General features: G+C 37.1%; 1 protein-coding gene across 2 annotated transcripts in view; it reads left to right on the top strand.

Annotated features, from left to right (window-relative positions):
* The first annotated feature begins 380 nt into the window (after positions 1 to 380).
* Positions 381 to 20,827, top strand: part of LOC108773062 (Ecdysone-induced protein E74) — a 97,758-nt gene continuing 77,311 nt past the window's right edge. For both annotated transcript variants that reach the window (XM_018538780.1, XM_018538779.1), the window contains exon 1: positions 381 to 1,203. In XM_018538780.1, coding sequence (XP_018394282.1) covers positions 855 to 1,203 — 349 coding nt within the window. In that variant the 5' untranslated portion in view covers positions 381 to 854. The remainder of the gene's footprint in view (positions 1,204 to 20,827) is intronic.

Raw genomic sequence — 20,827 nt, 5'->3', positions numbered from 1 at the left:
GAGAGAGAGAGAGAGAGAGAGCGATACCGCGTCTCCGACCGTCGTTCGCAGTGAAAAACGTGGATCTAGTCGACTCCGCCGAGTGTGAACGATCTCCTGTCTTTCACGCGACCGTGAAATAATCTTTGTTTTTCCCTCCACACAGCCGCGGTCGGTCGTCCACGAGAGAGAGAGAGAGAGAGAGAGAGAGAGGGAGAGTGCTTTGACAGGTTGGAGTCATTGCGCGGTTTTCCCGGGAAGGATCTCTTCGTCCTCTGTTTCCTTATCGCGCGATCGTACATTCTTCTTTCTTAGGATCGCGCTAGCATAGCAGCCACAAATTGCCATGTCACCGACGACAGCACTTTTCAAGCGTGTTAAGCGTGTTAATTAAACCGATTAAGATCGATTAGAAAAGATTCGTTCATCTCTCTGTCGTCCTCGGCTCCTGCTTTCGCCGTGAATCGCGACGCGACGAAAGGTAATCGCGAACGATAAGCGCGGAAGTGTAACGCGCCGGTCATTATCGCCGCCCGGCCGGGAGTGGGAGGACAAACACCTCGTTGGAAAGGAGAGGAGGTTCGAGGCCCGTTTCGAAGGACATCCGTTGTGCGCGTCGGATGGCGGGCGGGGGACCCCCGCGAAGTGCAATGTCATAAAGTTGGAGAGAAGTGCGCCGTTTGGGATTACCTGGAAGGAAGGATAAGGAATCGCGCGGAATGCCGCATCGAGTGTCCTGCGGTAGTAGTGGCTGGTAGGGCGAAAGGTGTGGAGGTAGAATAGTGGAGAAAGAGGAAATTAGAGAAGCGCTTGTTCGCCAGCGAGAGAGAGAGAGAGAGAGAGAGAGAGAGAGAGAGAGCCAGAGGAGAGTAACCATGCTCGAGGATCAACCGTTGGATCTGAGCGTCCGCGTCGGCGACTACGCCGAGCTCAGCAGGGAGGACAAGGACGAGCAGCAGGAACGGAAGGATCTGCCCGTCGACGATTACGGGAACGAGGCGGCCGCGCTTAGGTTGCGGGAATGCTTCGCCACCGCGTCCGAGTACAGCCAGGAGCGGGACGATCGGACTTGCTCCGAGGACTCCGACGACTCCTGCTCCGACAACAATCACCAAACAAAGGACGGTGGCGGCGGAACCGGCGGCGGCTGCGGCGGCGGCACGAGGTCGCGGTCCAGGCCGCCCGGCACCAAACCCTACAAGAAGAACCTCATGAGACGATACCGTGAGTCACAGTTATGATGACCCGAATCGATGTACACTTGGCCGATATTTTTCCGTCTGTCTGCGTCTCGCATCCGAGGGAAGTTTTTCTCACGTATTATATCTCTCGACTGTGAGGCTGGTCTGGATGTGTTAAGTGTGTTATTTTAGGTTTTCAACCAATATTGTTTGTGTTTTTTTTTTTTTTCTACCGAGGAAGGAAAAGGAGAGTACTTGTTCTCGAATTCTCCAAATTTCGAAATGGTTATAATGTCATGACAAATGTTTTTAGCTTTCCGCAACTGTGTGTAACACTTTAGGCAAATTGGCTCTGCTTTGACTTACTCAGCGAATTCACTTAAAAGTTAAGGCTGTTGTGTAATTATACATTAACCAGGTACTTGCCTATTTGGACACCTATTTGACGGAAACAATTTTCCTATGTTATCGTACAAGAGCAACTCATTCGCAACTCATGATTGTTACAATGTGTCATTTCCGCGATAAGGTAACTAATGATGACGGGCAACTTAGCGTATTTTTTGTATTTCTTCATTTGAAATTAGACAAAAAGCGAAGCTCTGTTTTCAATGAAAAATGTCCTCTATATTCTATAAAAACTTCTCTTTCTCTTCTCTTCTCGTATTTCCAATAGCGAATTTGATCGACGTGAAAAGAATGATTGTGTCGTTTGTATTTTATTGGCGGCTGTTCGATTGACGTGTATGCTCGTGCGAGCGTATGATCCGAGGTGCGCACGCATTCGCCGGGCCAGTGCGTAATTTCGGCCGATAAAAATATTACGCAAGCCGAAGGTCGTTCTGTGAGGCGGCGACGACGACGACGACGACTGTAGCGCGGCGACGAATGGAGGATATTCGTCGACCCGTTTCGCATAATCTACTTCGCAATCGTTATCACTCTGCGGGGCCGTTGTCTCTTTTTATTTTTCTCTCATTCTCTCTCTCTCTTTCTCCTCTCGCGTGTAGATAATACCTTGTGACCTGCCCCAACCCCAACGAAATTAAAGTCTCACGTATCGCTTATGTGTAACACATCTTGACATATATTTGATGAGTTCTTTTTTTAAGATTTATTACTTCGGCTCCACCACCGGATGTAGCTGTATAAGCAATTTTGGAAAAATAAAACCTCAATCTGTTGCAACGTTCTTGGATTTTTGAGACCTTCTTTAAATTAGTGATAAATGTCACGCTATGCGTTTCATCGTTTGAAACACACTATTATTATCTATGTAAAAATGTCACATAAAAGTGAATATTGCAACTAATTTTTTTCAATTGAAACGCCAGACAGGAAGGAATATAACGGTTACGAGCAGATGCATCTGCTCACACACACACACACACACACACACACACACACACTGAAGATTTCGAAACTTTCATAAATCAGGTAATTTAAATAATCTTTTTGTATTTAAATGATAATATCTGATAATACCCAACAGATCAATTGCTATTATACGCCGTGATTTAATGTAATTCATTGCATTTCTATTTGAAGGGATGCTGGTATTATCAGTAAAACTAGTGTTTTTGACCTTTTCGTTCCTGTCCCATTTCTTCGTAGTAATTTCACACAATAAAAATTTCTTCTCCACGATATTCGTCCAAAGCTGGAAAAAAGAAAAAATTACAAATTTTTTAAAATCCATTTTTCCTTTAGCATTGATCGCCATATTGAGGTAAAATGGATAAACTGTAATTTTATACTTTTTCTAACTTGTGGGACACGAAATACACCAGGAACAGCTTATGTTGGCACGTATGTTTTAATCGTGAAAAAGAAATTTTTATTCTGTGATTACTAGGAAATTGGACAGGAACGAAAACGTTAGTTTTATCGATAATACGATTCCAGCGTTCTCTTAACGGATATTTTTATTAATATTGTTCATATATTATATATCGTACATTTTTCACATTAATTTTTTTCTTAAAATTCTTTATTTCTAGAGATAACTTTTATACGTATAGTATATTAATATTATATATAATTTTTGAATTTTAATTAAGTTTAAACATATCTAATAATTGTTTGATAATTAAACACACATACACATTTTTTATTTACATCATTACAATATATTTCGAATTTGAGAGTTTTAATGTTTTTTTGGTGTCTCTCTTCTTTCATTGTGAAAACTTATAATTTATATAAACACGAAAGAAATAATAGTTAATATGTACGATAGATATTTCTCGTTTGTTATTTGTAAAAACTCGCTTTTCTTACTGTTTATTAGGCCGCTGTACTACTTTTTGTCCTATATACATTTATCGTATAAATGAAATAGTATTCTTAATCGACACTTCTAGCGGCCCCGAAGTATTTGAAAAAAATTTCAGATTTAAAATACTTTTCGCACCGCGTCGCGTCGTTTGAATAATCAGTTGCATATTGCAAAGTTATGGTTATCTTCAAATGTGTCTCGATCAAGTATAGTTTTGCCTTTCGAAGATATGTGCTTCGATGATTATGACTAAAGCATCGACGCAGTTCGCATGTCCGAAAACATATGTAATTTCGAATTATGCGACCAAAGTGCTGCAAGTGTAACGCGCTTTGTGTAACGCGCGTCCAGTGAAATAAATCGTAAATTACTTGTTTGTTTATACTATTCTTTGTACATATCAGTTTGTATTAATCTCTGTGTTTCATAAAACGTTGACGTTGCATTGCCTATACCGAATGATCTTACGTTGATTTGTCGTTCTACAGATTATGTTACAGCGCTCCTATATAAAAAAGTAACAAAAAAGCATATGAAAAACAAGAAAGCATATAAAAAATTAATTTCTCAAAGAGAGAGAGCGCTATTTGAAATCATACCTAATTGGATGATGATACATTCCACGTTCTCTGTAATTTTGACCTTCACAAAGAATGCAAATTAATCGCACATTAGTCGAGGTTGTCTCGGCAGTTTCCGCGAAAGTCATCATGTACTTCCTGCTCCGGTTAACGAATCCGGGTGAACCAGCGTCCCCTCGATTCGCCGAAATGTAATGATGTTAAAATCGTTATCGCACGCGTCAAAAGAGTGCGTAGAAGAAGAAAGCGCACAGGGAGAAGAACGACGGCAGAAATTATTTTATCGCTCTCCAGCGCGGGGTACTCAAGCGATAAGTCGGCCACGTAATCAGATAAAGTGAAATTACGGATCGCCACCCGGTGCGAAAGTGCATAATAACATCGGCGCGATAGCTTCGATTTCGAATGATTAAGATGTTGCTTATATTAGTTCTAATCCAATTTGTCTATTAATTTAGTAAAGACAGCTACTATTTTACGAATGACACATTTTTTTAAATATTTTAATAACGCAATTAGTCGTCATTTATGTCATATACCATTTCAAAATACATAATGTATTATAATTAATAGAAAAGAAATAAGGACCTTTATATAAAAATAAACAACAAAATGACAAGAGTCAAAACTTTCAAATATAAAACGTATAATTTTTATAACTTCTTTCGATAATTAACTTGACAATGAAAGAAATCTCTGGCATACGTAGCCACAGAGTCGATTGTCATTCTATTAAGACATGTGATTGAAATCATACGGACAGTATAAGAATAACGACGCGAGGAATTTGATAGAAGACAGAGGAGGATGAGGACGCGTAATGGCAAGTGAAGAAGGGTAAGAAAGGTAGAAGAACAAAAGGAAGAGACAATTTCAGCCTTTAAATCACTCGAAGTGAATTCGAGTTAGCCATTCTTCTCTCTCTTTCGGCGCGTCTCTTCCTCTCGCGCGCGTTGCTTTTCTCACTTCCTCTCGATCGCGAAAGTGCACGGAGAGAAAGACGGATTACTTCCGGCTGCGTTCCTCTCTCGGAACGTACAAGCTGCGAGAGTGGCTCGGTGAGTTAATCAGGAAATGAAGACGCTTCGATCGTCTCCCGGGGGAAAAGCAGCGTCTGTCGACCGTAGGGTTAATCAGCGACTGCACGGGATTTAGCTCTCTCTCTTTCTCATCCCCTTTTTCTCTTAGCAGTCTACGGTAGGAGAAAAAAAAAAAAGAAAACGAGTCCGGACACGCCCTGAAGATCGCCGGATGATGTCGTTAACCTGATATAGTCTCGAGAATGCTCTGATGATAGACGCCGTTCGTTTGTCGCCTTATTTTGTAAAACGTGACGAGGATATCGTTCTCTATCTCTCTTTTACATAATTAACGCGGCCCTTCTGATAATTGAGATTTTTTGTCTTTAATCTATCCTTCCCTACTAGCTGTGATCCATTCATTCTAGACAGTTTGTATGAAAATGATTTGAGTTACACATTTTGCGGATGATACATGAATATCATTTATTTAACCCTTCGGAGCTAAAGTTTGTAACCATTGCTGGATCTGTAAGACTTATTTAATTAATATTAATTACAAGGCACTAATTAATTTGAAGAAAACAAAACGGCGTATCTCGTATAAAAAAGAAAAGAATATTAAGTTTAGTTTAATAAGAACTTGTAGATTTTCCAAAAGTGTTACAGATTTGGGCTCACTCAATGATAAATCTTTGTTAAAGAGAAACTTATATTGAGTGAATTCACCGTCATCTTCGGAAGATTAATGTGATAAAATTGTGATGCCACCGTAACAATCGTTTATGTAGTTTATAGAGAATATCGTTACCCGAACATAATGCTCTCAAACAATATCCAATACTCGTTACGAGCATATCGGGAATATTATTATTGGAGAACATCCGCGCCGCTCGCCGCCGGTAACTACCGCGAAGACGGAATGGCCGTCGGCGGTTGTATTTAAATAGCTAATGGTTCGAGGAAGCGCGCGAGCTCATTGTGATTCAGGATATTGGCCCGCCAAGGAAGGAAGAGGACTCTCGCTTCCTGTCTGTGTGCACCCTCCTGCGTGCACACTGCAGCTTGCTCGCTTCATCGACTCGTTCTTTCCCTCTTTTCTTTTTGTCCGCTCTACGAATTCCATCCAGACGGTGCGGTGGTGTTCCGCGCGTCGCGTCGCGTCGCATCGCCGAGAAGAATACACGATTTCTCCTCTCCTTCGACGAATCGACTGTCAGTTCGGTGCGATTGAAGTATCGCTGTCTCTACAAAACAACGCGTTGTTTTGCCGTTTCTGAAAAGGATAAGTGTGCTGTGTCCTATATTCGAGCATTGCGAAACTTTCTTCCGTCCGTCCGTGCTGCAAATGAACGTACTCTTGGTGGTATTAAAATCACTTCCTGGACAAAACTATACAGTATTAAGAATTTAATACATACACATTTTACACACATTCTCTCTCTACTAGTTTGACGAGACGCGCACGGCGAATTATATTCTATTCGCTACATAGAAATTTGTTATTTTTAATAATACTTGACATTTTAAAACGTACTCAATATCACCAAGTACGCTTTACGTTACACATACATATATACTATTGACATATTGACCAATCTTTATAGGTGTACCACAGAAGCCGAAGCTTGAAATTGTCCAATGTTTGGAAATTATTATTTTTTATGCAATTTGAGAATCTCTTGATTAGTTATTTCAGTGTATTGCTGGAAATCACGGAAATCTGTGGCACATGATGTGTAAAGTTATTTTCAGACTTTTTCGTTTTATATCTCAAAAACTTTATGATATGAAAAAATCTTTTAAGTCCACTTTAGACGATTTATAATCCGTGAGCAAAACAAAATTCTATTTTGCGTGTCATGTAATATAGACACATTCAAAGAAGTAAACACATACGCAAAATATTGTGGTATACCAGGATACACATTTACGTTTAAGACATGTGAAATTATGTGGATAAAATAATAAGCAGAATTTTATTTTGAATTTAGTCGCGAGTTATAGATTATCTAAAATGGGTTTTATATTAAATTATTATTTATATAAATTTTCAAAAAACTTTTTTGAAACTATTTTGATGTGAAAATAAACAGAGATCAAAACCTCTTTTCTATAAAATGTTTCTTGATATTTTGAACAGTTTTTGATATATAGCAAAAAAAGCTGAAAATTATACATGATGGGTGGACTGTCCCTTAATACCATTTTTGGACTGCAACCGATATTTTTTAAATTCATCTGTTTACATAACCTACACATGTATACACACAGACACACACACATATATATGTTCATTAAAATCAGAATATGTCACTTCATAAAGTTACCTTACCAGTGATAAAATGAGTGATCCAAGATACGCTCCCTGAGATACGCTCGTTTCTAGATTATTTGTAATGATAACGTAAGATACGAACAACGAGATTGAGATTTGAAAGTCAATGGCTGTGATTTGTGAGATGAAAGTTGGCAGCGTAAAACTAAGAGTGCAAGGAGGCGAATGTGGAAAGTTGAAAATTGAAAGTTGAGGATTTATAATTGGTGGTGCATACGTAGGAAATTTTATTCTCGCGAATTTGTAACATTGAATTATTTAATTTATTATAGTTAATTTCTAAAGGGCGAGGAGGTCTATTTTTCAAATTTTACAGCTCTTGAGTAAATTTTATTAAAATTTTATTGTATTTCTTGTTTCAAAATATAACATTGTTTCAACACCACTCTAGTGGCTTTCCCTGTACAATAAAATTCACGTAGATATTTATATTCGATTACCCATCGTTTATTCACGTCAGGGTGTCTATAGATAGCAGTAATTAAGTAACTTAATCCCGTAAAACCGTCACATAATTTTTATGAGAAATAATATACAACTCTCGAATCAGCAGAGAGTGAGAGACGCGGTGAAGAGGTGTCAATATCGGAGACCGCGCGCGCGGGTCTCAGGTGCACGCAACCGATTTAAAATTATCCCCGAATGCGTTCGCGAAACTGACCTACATCCGGACCCTTCCGTGGCTGTTCTTCGCACGCTTAATTTCCCTCGCACCGCCCTCGGTCGCGACGAAGAGAAGGAGAAGCTTACCCTTTTCTCTTTTTTTTTTTTTTTTATCCGAAAAAAAGCTCGCCGGCTGATTCTCCGCGGCTATTTTTTCTCGATATATAAGGGCTGCGCAGAAAAAAAGGAACAGAGAATAAGAATATCAGAAATCGTGTACTATGGAATACACCCTGTTTATTCCACAGTATATGATTTCTGATAAGTTGAAATTCTTATACTCTCTGTTTCTTTTATTCTGCGTAACTCCTGTCTGCTCTTCTGTTTTCACTCATCTTACTCGACTAAGCAGCGCCACCGGATCGTTGTCTTTACAACCTCCGCGAAGATTTCTTTTTTTATAGTCTCTAAGGGAAAGGCAATGTTCCGACACCTCTTTTTCTCTCCTCCTTGAAACCAAGAACTTGTTCCTATGCGTCTTTGACCAAGAGGAGGGACGCGATGATCACCCTCGCTCGCCCTTTTCTCGGTCCATCCTTTTACCCTGGTCTCACGCCTCACGAATTTCCGCTCCGTCCGGTCGAGATCGATTTCCCGCGGCATTTTCCACGCCGATCGGCCCGGAAGAGAGTGTGTCCACGAGAATAGGAACAAGTTGGAGGGAGTCGGGGGACAGGGAGGAGGGCGGCAGGGTGGCGAGCGCGCGCGGGAGCAGGGTGCAGAGGGGGTGAAGGACGACGTGCTGTAGGCGGTCGTAATAGGAAAACTGGGGTAGACTGTCCTTGCGCTCTCGGGTGGTTATTGGAACGTTGGCACGACGACGCTTACCTTCGTCTACCGGGTGTCCCGCTTATGAGTCGATCTTGGCACGCATGAGAATGCGGGGTGGTAACAAGATAATTAGCGATCACAGCATGATTTCGCATCTCTCGAGATTAAACATTATTTGATCAAAAAAAAACATGGACACAATTTTTAAGTGACAGCTATAAAGTTCCAAGTTTTTCATTTTCAAGTGTATCTCCAATTATCAGTGCATAAGTAGTAATATACATCATAATTCCTGAGAACAACGAAATTTTCGTTGTTTCTCTTTGCGTATGAATCTTGTCTCGAGTTTGTAACAGTTTTACTTGAAACATCGAAATATAAATCCGCGTCGTATTTATAAGGATTAAGATTCACAGTTTAGTGTTGGAGAGGTTTAAGTCTCGCAGCTTTCCACCCTTCGTGTAAAAAAATCCTCTGAAAGAAACAAGGGGAATGTTGAAACGTAAACTTTATGTTTGTATCTCGAGATGCGAGACGTGCGTCTTATACATTTCGACCGAGCGGAACTCTCTTATTTACGCCTCTCGAATCATTGAAATTCGATACTCACGTGGAGGAAGCTGTAAAAACGTTTTGGAAACGAGGGATATTCAGAATATGCATGTATAGTATATAAACCTTATTAAGAATATTCCAAGCAGCTGCATATCTCGCAGCGGCGGCATCTTATTCTTCATTAATCCGCATTAATACAAATTAAAATTTCTCGAAACTGAATCATTACGTAGAAGGTCGAGGTCTGAAATTAAATTCCTGCGAGAATATAATGTCTTCTTAAGAATGTATATAATATGATTATTGCATTCTTAAGATAAGTCTGAGCGTTACTTTTCTTAATTCAAAGTAAATCTCGCGACGCGACGTCACTGTATATCAAAGTCCGTTTGACTTGACCTCTTCAGTTTTAAGTCCACAAAAGGATGAAACCCAGGAGGTTTACACATCTTTTCATGTAAGAGACAAATGTACTCTCTGTACACACGCGCTTTACTACTTATTATGCCTATCTTGACAACAAACTACATGCGATTTTCATGACGCACGATACCGTAGTAGGGTATCACTGTCATGTGACGTAATGATGATAGTCGTAAAAAGGGAAGAAATATATTTTCGCGATTCTTACTAACGCGCAATATCCTGTTCCATCGGTCATTCAAATCGCGAGGTGAACGTTCAACGATTGTATCGATTGATCGATATTCCGAGCCTATAGAACATCTTTCTCGTATCGATTATGAATCGTTCTTGACGATCGAATACCACCCTATAGATCGATTGTACTTGTTATGTACGTCGACCGGCTAATTAACAGTCCCTATCGGTATATTATCTGCGTTTGAAAGGACACCCTGTAGAGCGATCGATATCTCCCACAAGCATTAATTACCAACTAGTGGCTGCAATCACGAGTAGAAAATAATCAGCCGACGGACGCGCAATTAATTTCCAACGCGCATCGAATTTTATATGTCGACTGATCGATAGTGAAATAATAATGCGTCGGAATAAAACGAATGAAACGAATCATTTTCGAGCAAGTCGTACGAATTCGCGCTCTTGTTTTTCACAACTGTTTCGATACATGCCGCGGGGCACAAATTCGTTACGAAAAGATTTTTTTAGCGAATCAGCGCTGGAAAATTACAAGTGGCAATTCATTGGATGCATGCTCATGATTTTGCGAGCGTTTTGTAAAATAAGATTTTACGTGCCGATGAATTGACAGAGAATACAAAATGTTGGAAAATTTTCCTCGCTATCAAGTGTTGCGTGAAAAATCCAATTTTCACGAGGCTGTCATATTCTTTGCAACCATCAATCTATATATTATATTTATTTTTAGGTGAGACTTTTTTATTAATTAAATTATACAAATAAACAATTCTCTCGAACATTTAATAATATAAATTTTGAAATTGTCTCAGTATGCTCTTTTTTTTTCTTCATATTTGTAGCACATCGTAAATTTATGATTTGTAAATTTATGACTTGCTCTCTCAATTTTATTCAAATATTGTTCAACTTTCGTTTGTAACTCGCAAGAAACCGAATGCAACGCGCGTAGTTTCGCAAATTGTATGTAGTCCCGCAATTATTCGAGAGAAAGTTTCTATGAAAATTAGTAGAATTATAACAACGCTTCGAAAGGCATATCCGAAAGGCATTACAATATAAGAATGCGTTCAATCCACATATATCGGGGCTTGAGGTATTTTACCAAGATTAATGTACATTTATTATTAGATATCTAAGTTAACAATCAGTCCCTTGAGTTAAAGAGCATTTTATTATTTTTAACTTCCGCATCCACGTATATAAATGTAAATGTAAAACAATAATTGTCAATCAATTTAACTCGTGATATTACGCGCGCAATCAAAGAATTACATACGTAGTATGTGAATTAACACGCAATTATTTAGAAGTATACCCGTGATCCAGGTTACACCGCTGTGGCATCATTGTCTCATTCGGTTTTAAATATTTGACTTTATTGTTTTAATTAAATTAACGACATATTGAACAGAAGCAGTGCCAGAAATGGTTAAAAATAATAACTCAAATTGGATATAATTTGATTTGCAAGTTGAACAGTTATAGTTTTACGAATTGTGGATTGAAGAGAAAGAATTCCTTTTTTTAAGGGAACGCAGCAATTCGACCGATAACGATGGATTCTCGGACACCCGTTATAGACAGAGAGCGCGGATAGACGAGAACCGTGTCGTGTCGTGTGTGTCGTAGATACGCGAGCGAACGGTGCATAGAGGAAGAGCAGCGCGCGTCGCTGAATGCACCAGCCCTGACCTACATAGTAGAGCGTGTTGTGGGCTAGGCGAGCCTACGCTAGAGCCGCGCTTAGACTATTATAGCAACGAGGCGTAGGGTGTATTCCTTCTTCTTCCCACCCTCTCAGAGAGCCGCGTGACGGACAATCGCGCTCTCGCTTTTTTTTATTCGGTTTCTGAAGGATCCGCTGGGGGAATGACACGAGAGGGTGTAAAGGCGCCGTATGCATTCCAGTACCGGGTGTGCTGCGCACGTTGCAGCCTGATACTGGTTTTTGGTTAAAAGAGGAAGAATAAAAACGTCTATTAATTATGAAGGTATTGTTAAATAATGTAATTAGCGTAAACGCGCGACGTTAAAATATCTTTCCCTGATGAAATATCTTTTCTTCGTGCAACTTCAATGCTTGGAGGAATAAATGGATAATTAACGTTTCAACTTTAGATATTTCCCTAAGCTTTTGTGATCAATTTTGTCCAAACACTAATAGTAACAACTTTATTGACGTCTATAATATGTCTACAACGTCTATAATAATAATAATAATAACAACAATAATAAAACCACGTGTATTTTTGTGAAAAAATCTGCTGGTTAAAGTTTTTGTTAAGTAAGGTTACTTGCACGTATTTAGTAAATATGTTAAAATTTACAGAATAAGAGTGTTGATTTTACTCTTGTGGTGACCTGCCACCAGAGGTCGAACGAGACCTAGTGCTAATTCTCGCAAGTTCTCGAGACACGTAAAATCCCTTCATATAGAACCTCGATTTTAAAAACCCCAGGTGTCTAAGGCTCGATTGCACCGTGATTTTGATTTTAAGCGGGACTTAAACTGTTTCTATCCCTCTTTCGGCTTTAATACGAGATAGATAGAGTTAAAAGTCTTGCTTAAAATCAAGTAATGTTGGTGCAACCGTGCCTAAGGTAGGCTTCCACTACAATGCCTTACTGACGAGTCTGCAGTAGTGGGGGCCGAGATGAAACACCGTGGCAGATCACATATCTCGTTGGTCCACAAGGGGCCAAACTCTATAATGGCCAGTGTTGTTAGGCGAATCATCTTTTTAGAGAACATTTCTTAATTTTGTCATAATAATTATGTTAATTGTACACATAACACTCTCTTTGAGTTATTTTATTGAAGATTACATTCCCCATTTTTGTTGAAGTATAAATATAGTATCCGTGTTGCCATTCAACATATTCATATTATGTTAAATTAACACAAAAATTTGAGTGGACCGTTTGGAACATGCGATTTATATGTTAAATTTAACATATTTTTTCCAACTGTCCATGTACAAAAACATTTCAAAGGATTATTTGCGTTTACAAAAAGTGACAAGAGGAATTAATTCGGATTCATACTGTTTCTAATGATGAGAGAGAGAGAGAGAGAGAGAGAGAGAGAGAGAGAGAGAGAGCGTGTGTGACGACTATTATTTTTATCACAGAAAAATATTATGTTTAACCATGGCCTACTGTCATAATTGCTTCATGACTGACCTGCTCATTTCGTACGCACGCACGCACGATGGGACGGCTTGATGAGCAAAAAATCTAACGGCCGATGATACCGCGATGAGCCCGTGCCCGCGTTATTATATCATCGCGCGGAGGCCGACGAGATGGTGCCGCGACACGATTAATATTATGTAATACACGCGTTTTATACTGGGCGGTCGTTACGCGCGGCTCGTGTTGCACAATGTAGCACGATCCTCTGGTGCAATGAGAATACTATTTTCCAATGGAAACGACAACAATCCCGACATTTCGACTCTCCCGTGTTAACCGAGAAAACGACGCGACGCTGCATCAGCAGTCGCTCTGTCATTGTCATCGTCATCGTGATTGTCATGATTATCGTCATGATCATCATCATTCCCGATGTCCGTCCTTGACACTCTTCTGTATCCCTCCTCCGGTAATCTTCGTTTGTGCACAAATTAACGGACCGGTAATTTGTGGACTGGCCAGTGACCTTTACAGCGAATTGTCACAATTCTCGTTCGTCAATGGACGGCGCAAGAAGACTGACCATAGAATGTTAGAGGAAAGTAGGAGTTCGGTCAGGAGCGGAGAAGGGAGAAACGGGAAAAAAGAAAGTTCATCGAATATTGCGGGACAACGCACACGGTCGGGGTTACGTAATTGAGAAATTAGATTCCTACGCTGTTATTTTACGTAACGAGTCCTTTGCAAGAAACAACAACTTCAGAGACGTTATGTTGCTCTATATCAATTAAACTTGCCGATCAATCAAAATTTTCCGAATGGACGAAGATATATTTCTTTTATCCTTGAGAGAGTAACGACTTCTTGCAGGAAGAGAAAACGCAAGAAACGATGTTGATAACGCTGATTGCACGTAACATTTAACCCTTTCCGAACAGATATCATATTGTCTTGCATAAGCAACGCGATTAAAATTATTCTGCTTTTCACAACAAGTAAATATTGAAGTTGTACATTGGATATAAATTGCATAAATTTATTTAATCCGAAAACGGAATGTGTGATATATATCTTTTTTTCTAATGGTTCGTTCGTTCTTTTATTAAGAAAAGATTGCGTGCGAAAATATATTTCTTCGAGAAAAAGTAATTAATATACGCGCGCGCGAGTAGAAAATTCGATACGTAGTCAGATAAGTATATGTACATTAGATATGCTACTATAATAATGTGATATCCTATCTATTTACATTTAATGAAAAGAGCAACTTTTATCGCTAAAATATATAAATATAGATGTTGTATGTGTCATATAAATCAAGCATTTTTATTTTAGCTTCTAAAAAAACTATGTGATAAAAAAGTCACGCAATAGAAGTTTGATATATGCCTTTAATTGCTGTATAACTGTGCGGCTTACCATAAACTATCTTCTGTCACAGAGAAAGTCTTAGAAAAGGGTTTACCGTTTGAAAAAGCTCTTTTTTCAAAGAAATAAATGTCAGAAAACGTTACTATAAAAAAAAAAGGGGGAAAAAAAATAGAAGAGATATGATTCAAGGGTTGCACCATACTCGTTCCTTTCGCCCTTTTACCTGCTTGAAATTCTACCAGTTGGTACCGTTAGAGTGAGGCATCACGATCCTGCAGGAATGGATAACCCAGTTTCTTGCAATCCAATGCGCTCGTTTAACGGTACATCTCGGGGCGCGCAGGATCTCGATTTTACGTCCTAACGAGAGGGGAAGATTTGCCCACCCCCGTGAGAAAGAATTCATCCGACCATCGTGAATCCCTTTAAAATGTATGCCTACTACGAGATCTTAGCTTTCCCTTGCTTTTGCCGCCTGGTCCCATCTCTACACCCTCGCATTCTCTTCTTCGATCTTTTCACCTTTCATTTCCTTTACGCAAGACACGTTGCGGTAACATGGGTTCGATCGAAATGATTGGATCTTTTTTTGAATGTATAATGTTCAACAGAGTGTGTCAATCCTAAAAGACATACCTCAGGGATTTTGATGGTTTTTCCCCGTTTTAAATTTATAATATTTTTCTATTTTACTAAACATAAAAAATGTAAGCTGTTGATTTTAATGTTATAGAAATGTGCCAAGTATGCATACTGTTAATTAATAATTATTCAAAACTGACGATAAGTCTGTTGGATTTATTCAATTGTATTCTTTATGTTACGTTTGCAAATTACTGTTATTAAAAGAAATTTTGTAGGTATTTACACACTCATATTCTTTTTTATAAGAGTTATGTTAATTTGAAATTAATTAGTACTTTTTAGTCAAACTGTGTTACAGATTTTCTGTTTCGAAGGATTAATTAATACAATATTAAAAAATGTTTTATTTTCTATATAAATGAAGTTGATATTTTTACCGACACATATTTTCTCGGAATTAAATTTCAAGTAAATTTGAGATTGTTACCGAGAGAAACGTAATATATTTTAAATTAAAAGTTAGGTCGACGTAAAAGTTAAAAGTATCTATAATTCTATTTCTTGTTTCACATTGTATATATATTTTTTGTATCGTTTCGTTTTTCCGCCTCTGTTGAAAAAGAAATGTTTAGTGTATCACCATTTATTATTGCTTGACCTGTCTGGGGCTCAGTTTTCTTTTTCACCAAGCGAAGAGGAAATGGGTGTACGCACTTTGTTCGAATACACGTTCACGTGTAGACGATTCTTCAGGACAATGGAGAATGCTTACTCTTTGACAAGAGCAGCAGCTATTCAGTTGTGAAAATGGGTCATTGCCGCACACCATCATTTTCTCCTTGAATGTGGAAAGAAAGTGTCACAGAGCTGTAGCAGTTCAAAAGTAAAATGTAACTCATCCATTAATAACCTTTCTCTCAAGAATTGCCAAATTGTCATCGTATATCACGTTGCCACAATACCGAAATGTCTAAGCAAAATATGTAAAGAATTTATAATTTTCTTATCGATACTAATATTGTTTTTGTAAGGATCTCTATGTATCTACAAATTCTCACTGAAATTTAACACAATTGTAATGGCGTCTCTACTTCTCTCAAATATGGTAAATACGTAACAGAGGAGGCGGGACACAGAACAAAGTAAATTGAACATTACTGGAGATAAAATGAGTTAATTACTAGAAGATAAATTAAACGATGCGAGGAAGTTAATTGAAAATTTAAATGTACTTAACAGACTAAGCGTGAAACAAGGGTAGAGAGGAATAAGAGAGAGAGAGAGAGAGAGAGAGAGAGAGAGATGGAGAGAGAAGAGAGAGAGAGAGAGAGAGAGAGAGAGAGAGAGAGAGAGAGAGAGAGAGAGAGAAGAGTGCCGACAACTCGATGGCTCTTCGTGCGCGATAACCAGACTTCTTTCGTGCGAAACGCTCACTTACACATGTTGCTGTATGCAATCAAACGTATACTACACATAAAACGTACGCACGTTCCCGAAGCACTCTCGGTTTCGTCGGAGGTGGACGAAGTGGGTCGCTCACATAGCCACGCGCTGCTTGCCGTTTCCGCTATCGAAACTTCCGGCTTTGGCAATCCGTTAATGTGAGAGACGCTAAGCTAGCGCCACTATAATGGCTTCTTCACATCGGCAAATTGTGTCAGCGTGTCAGACGAATTAATTACGTCGTCAATTAGCGTCAGACTTATCGATCAGCCAATTCACTATTGTTTCGATTTGACAATCACTACTGCTATTGTGCGGCTATTTTTATTCCCTATTTTTTTTTTTAAGACCTTTTTTCCTTTAATCCTTCATTCTTGTATTCGTCACTTGCACTTTAAGATTAATTAAGACAAGAGAAAATATTCACCAGCGTTTTGCTTTTTTTATTGTATATTTACTATACATATCGTATATATTCATACAAGTCTTAAATTATATCATATTATATGTATGATTGAAATTATATAAACTGGAAGCGATATGTATGTAATAAAAGTTATATGTATATAATTTTCATTTTTAGTGTTTTTAACAAAAAACTTTTTGTTAAAAAATTTTTTTTATTACTAATTATAAAATACACTAATTAGAAAAATTCAATTTGTTTACAATTCGTATATCAATAATTTATCACGCGATTAAATTGAAGAATATCACATATCCGTTAAGGGGTTAGTCCACCTTGGAGGCCTTAAAATCATACCTTACTTTGGGAGGTAATAATTAAAAAACTATACATGATACAAAAAATCTTTTTATATATATTTGTTGCTTCTACTTTGGTGTACAAAATTGTCAATTTGTCAATAATTATAAATAAAAATGGCGGCAGCACATTTTTTTGGAGGCCTGCTTGTGAGGAAGGCATCCGCGGTGTAGTATGCTGCAATAAAAAAAAATTATTTGAAATCTGCATGAAATTTGCTAAAGAAATACTTGGCAGAATTAAAAAATATTAAAAAATGTGAAAATGGTGTATTTGTAGAAAAAGAGATTCTCAATTTTCACATAAAAATTCGACATAAAAATATGGATTATAAAAAATATATATAAGTTATCGCCAAACCAAAGGTATTTCTTTAGATAATTTAATTGACAATAATTCAATAAAATTTCAAAACATTTGGATGAAACTTGTAATCGTTTTGGTGTCCATCGTTTTTGAAAACACCATTTTAAGAAAAACGAGATTAAAGTTTCAAGTCGACGTTATTTTGCATATAAAATAATATGACATAATCGACTGTATTTTTGTTAATATTTGGAATTTCGCATTCGCGCGGATTAAAAAATTTATATTCTTAAAATCACAAACTATCGATTTTTAAGTAATAAAAAATTTTACGATTCTTTGAAAGTTTCAAGGTGCACTAACCCCTTAAGCGACCTACGAAATAGATTCTTTGTACGTTTTATTTTATGTTCGATATATTTTTACCAATTTTATTCGTGAAATATTTCTTTTATTACACGAGACTCACTCACTCACTCTCTCAATTTAATGCAACACCTCTGTCTAACTAACAGAATTCTGGTAAATATCAAATTGACACCGCTTGTAAATCAACACGCTTGTAATGCTTTAATGACCTCGATTAAAGTCGGATTGTATTCATCGATATCGATCGCGCGCCGATGCAATAGAATGGCTCACTTTTGTTCTTGCGCCATCGTTATAACGATCGCACTTCTTTCCGGCCATTATAATATCACTTAACGCATTTACATTTTTTTCTTATCTGCTTTTATCGAAATACGTTCGCAGAAGTTTCACGGGATCGATTTAAATTCTTTCGACTCTGTATTGTCACGTTATTTAATTTTCGATAGGTAACTTTATCGCGTATCAACTCTTATCCTTCTGTTGAAATTAATAATTAAATAAACATGTTAAATTTGAGCAAAAAAAAATAAAGAGTTTAAATAAATCTTTATTAATTTTAAATCATTGGTAAAAGTTTCATATATTTTTTAAGTAATTACTCGATAGTTACATTAACTTTTTCTAATAACCGAAAAGTAAAATTATTTGTAGTCAATCAAGATGTAACGCTTTACTTGCAGTTATTGCGCACAAAAGATATACAAAATAAATTTACCAAACAAAATTATTTACTAAACAAAAGAGATATTTAATGAATTACGCAGTATTTTGACTAATAATAATCTATTAATACTGGACAGTAATTGGGCAAATGTCTACGCAAATCGCACATATTTTTCCTAGAAAGACTGCTTTACAATCGTTGATTGAATAAAACTACTATTAAGTTATCCATTTCTATTACGTAGTATTGTTACATCCAATGAGAATACAGTAACATTAGCAGTAATTGGATGGGTATTTAGGAAAAAATTGCATACATTTCTACACGGAGAAAAATATAAAGTAATATATGCTAGAATTCTAATAAATTGTATGGAATTGGCAGGCCTTGTAGGAACAGGCATCCACTTATGTAAAATGCTCTTTATTTTTTTGGTAAACGAGCGATCGTCATACAACCATTCTGTAAGGTATTTTTTTACATTTTGTAAAGTAAATTTTAAGCTATCGTATTGAAAAAATTTACGTCCTGTAAAGTAAATTTTACATGCTTAACAAGAAATTTTACACTTACACCCACACCCACGCACACACATACACATACGCGCGCGCGTACGTACACAGGAAGTTTATATAGAGGTTTTATTTATAACTGCAAAAAGAAATAACATATATGTACAACTTTTCTACAAATAGCTAAAGATGTGCCCTGCTTCGAATAACGTGAGAATGATGATTGGGACGCTATAGAGAGATAATTCGTTGTACTATTTTTCTTAATATAAAAATTGCCATACATCTTAATAGTATTTATTTTATCGACAGGTATTGTCTGCTTGAGCGCTAACAAAATTTATTATACTTTACTACGCGATACAAAATACAAGTGTGTAAAGTCTTTAGAGTTGTTCGTGCTCTTACAATTGAAAATAGTATAATTTACTTTACTGTAAGATAATAATCACTTGAATGGATTTACTATAATATTAATGTACTTTCTACCTTATACATCTCCGGTATTATTACTTTTAGGCAAGTACAGTTTGTCATAAAAGTTTGGCAGAAGTAGCCAGAATATTTTTACTAGTCTTCTAAAGTAAAAATTACTCGGAACATTTTTCTCCGTGTATTAAGGGTTTGAGCATACATATTTTTAATATTACATCTTCATATATTAGTTCTTTTTTTTTTTTAATAATAGTGCGCGTATAGAAATACTATAATATATAAAGAAGCTAAATTTTATATTATTTTCAAAGACAATTTGTTTCCTAAAACGAGAGATTTATCTTATAATACACTCCTGTTGAATGATTCATTCGACTATTCACAGAAAGGATTGAACGAATCTTGCGGGTATAAAGAAGTTGCTTCATCAATATACAAAGCGATAAACGATCACTAAATTACGTAATGACATATGCCGTCGTCCGATAATTGTGTGATTAAACGCGCGTCGACGATAACACGCGGAAACGCGAGATGATCGATCTCGCTTTAATTGCGGTTTGCACTACATGCTTTTACATGCACATTTTAATCATAGATACACATAATCGGCGAAGGAAATAACGTTTTGTATCATTGCTGTATGAAATGATATATTATTAGTAAAAAGAGGCAGAGATATTATGCTAATTATATTTCTATAAAACCGATAAGAAACACGAAATAAATAAAAAAAAATCATTAAAGTAGCATGGAATTAATAATAGGAGACAGCATTCAATGCTAATAAATATGCAATGTGATTTTTAATGGATTATACTGATTTCATGATGCAGAATATTTTATTATGATCTGGAGTTAAATTAAATTCGTATTTTTTTGAGAAGTAAATTTTAACGTTTTAAGTAAATGTTTTAAAGAGATGAATACATATAAGACGACATAAAATAAGATATAGAAGTTGAATAGTATGATTTACATTTTTTACGTCTCATAGAGAAAAAGATAAATTATCTTTCTCTAAAATTCTACATTCATAAAAAGGGGAATTAGGACTTTTACGCTCAATATATTTTTCATTTTCTTCCAAAAGAAAACACTATAGGCGAGCACGAAACTGTATAAGCACCTGCTGTGCTCGAGCGTGTCGTATGCTTTTCACATGTACTACGAAACTATGGCTCGCTATGGTTACGCTCTGTTAATACTAATGATCAGTGGCGTAGCCAAGCGGGGGGGGGGGGGGGGG

Source organism: Cyphomyrmex costatus, unplaced genomic scaffold (assembly GCF_001594065.2).
Source record: "Cyphomyrmex costatus isolate MS0001 unplaced genomic scaffold, Ccosl1.0 scaffold198, whole genome shotgun sequence".
NCBI classification, from domain to species: Eukaryota; Metazoa; Arthropoda; class Insecta; order Hymenoptera; family Formicidae; genus Cyphomyrmex; species Cyphomyrmex costatus.
Note: the sequence above shows the minus strand (reverse complement) of the source record. Positions and strands in the feature narration are given on the sequence as shown.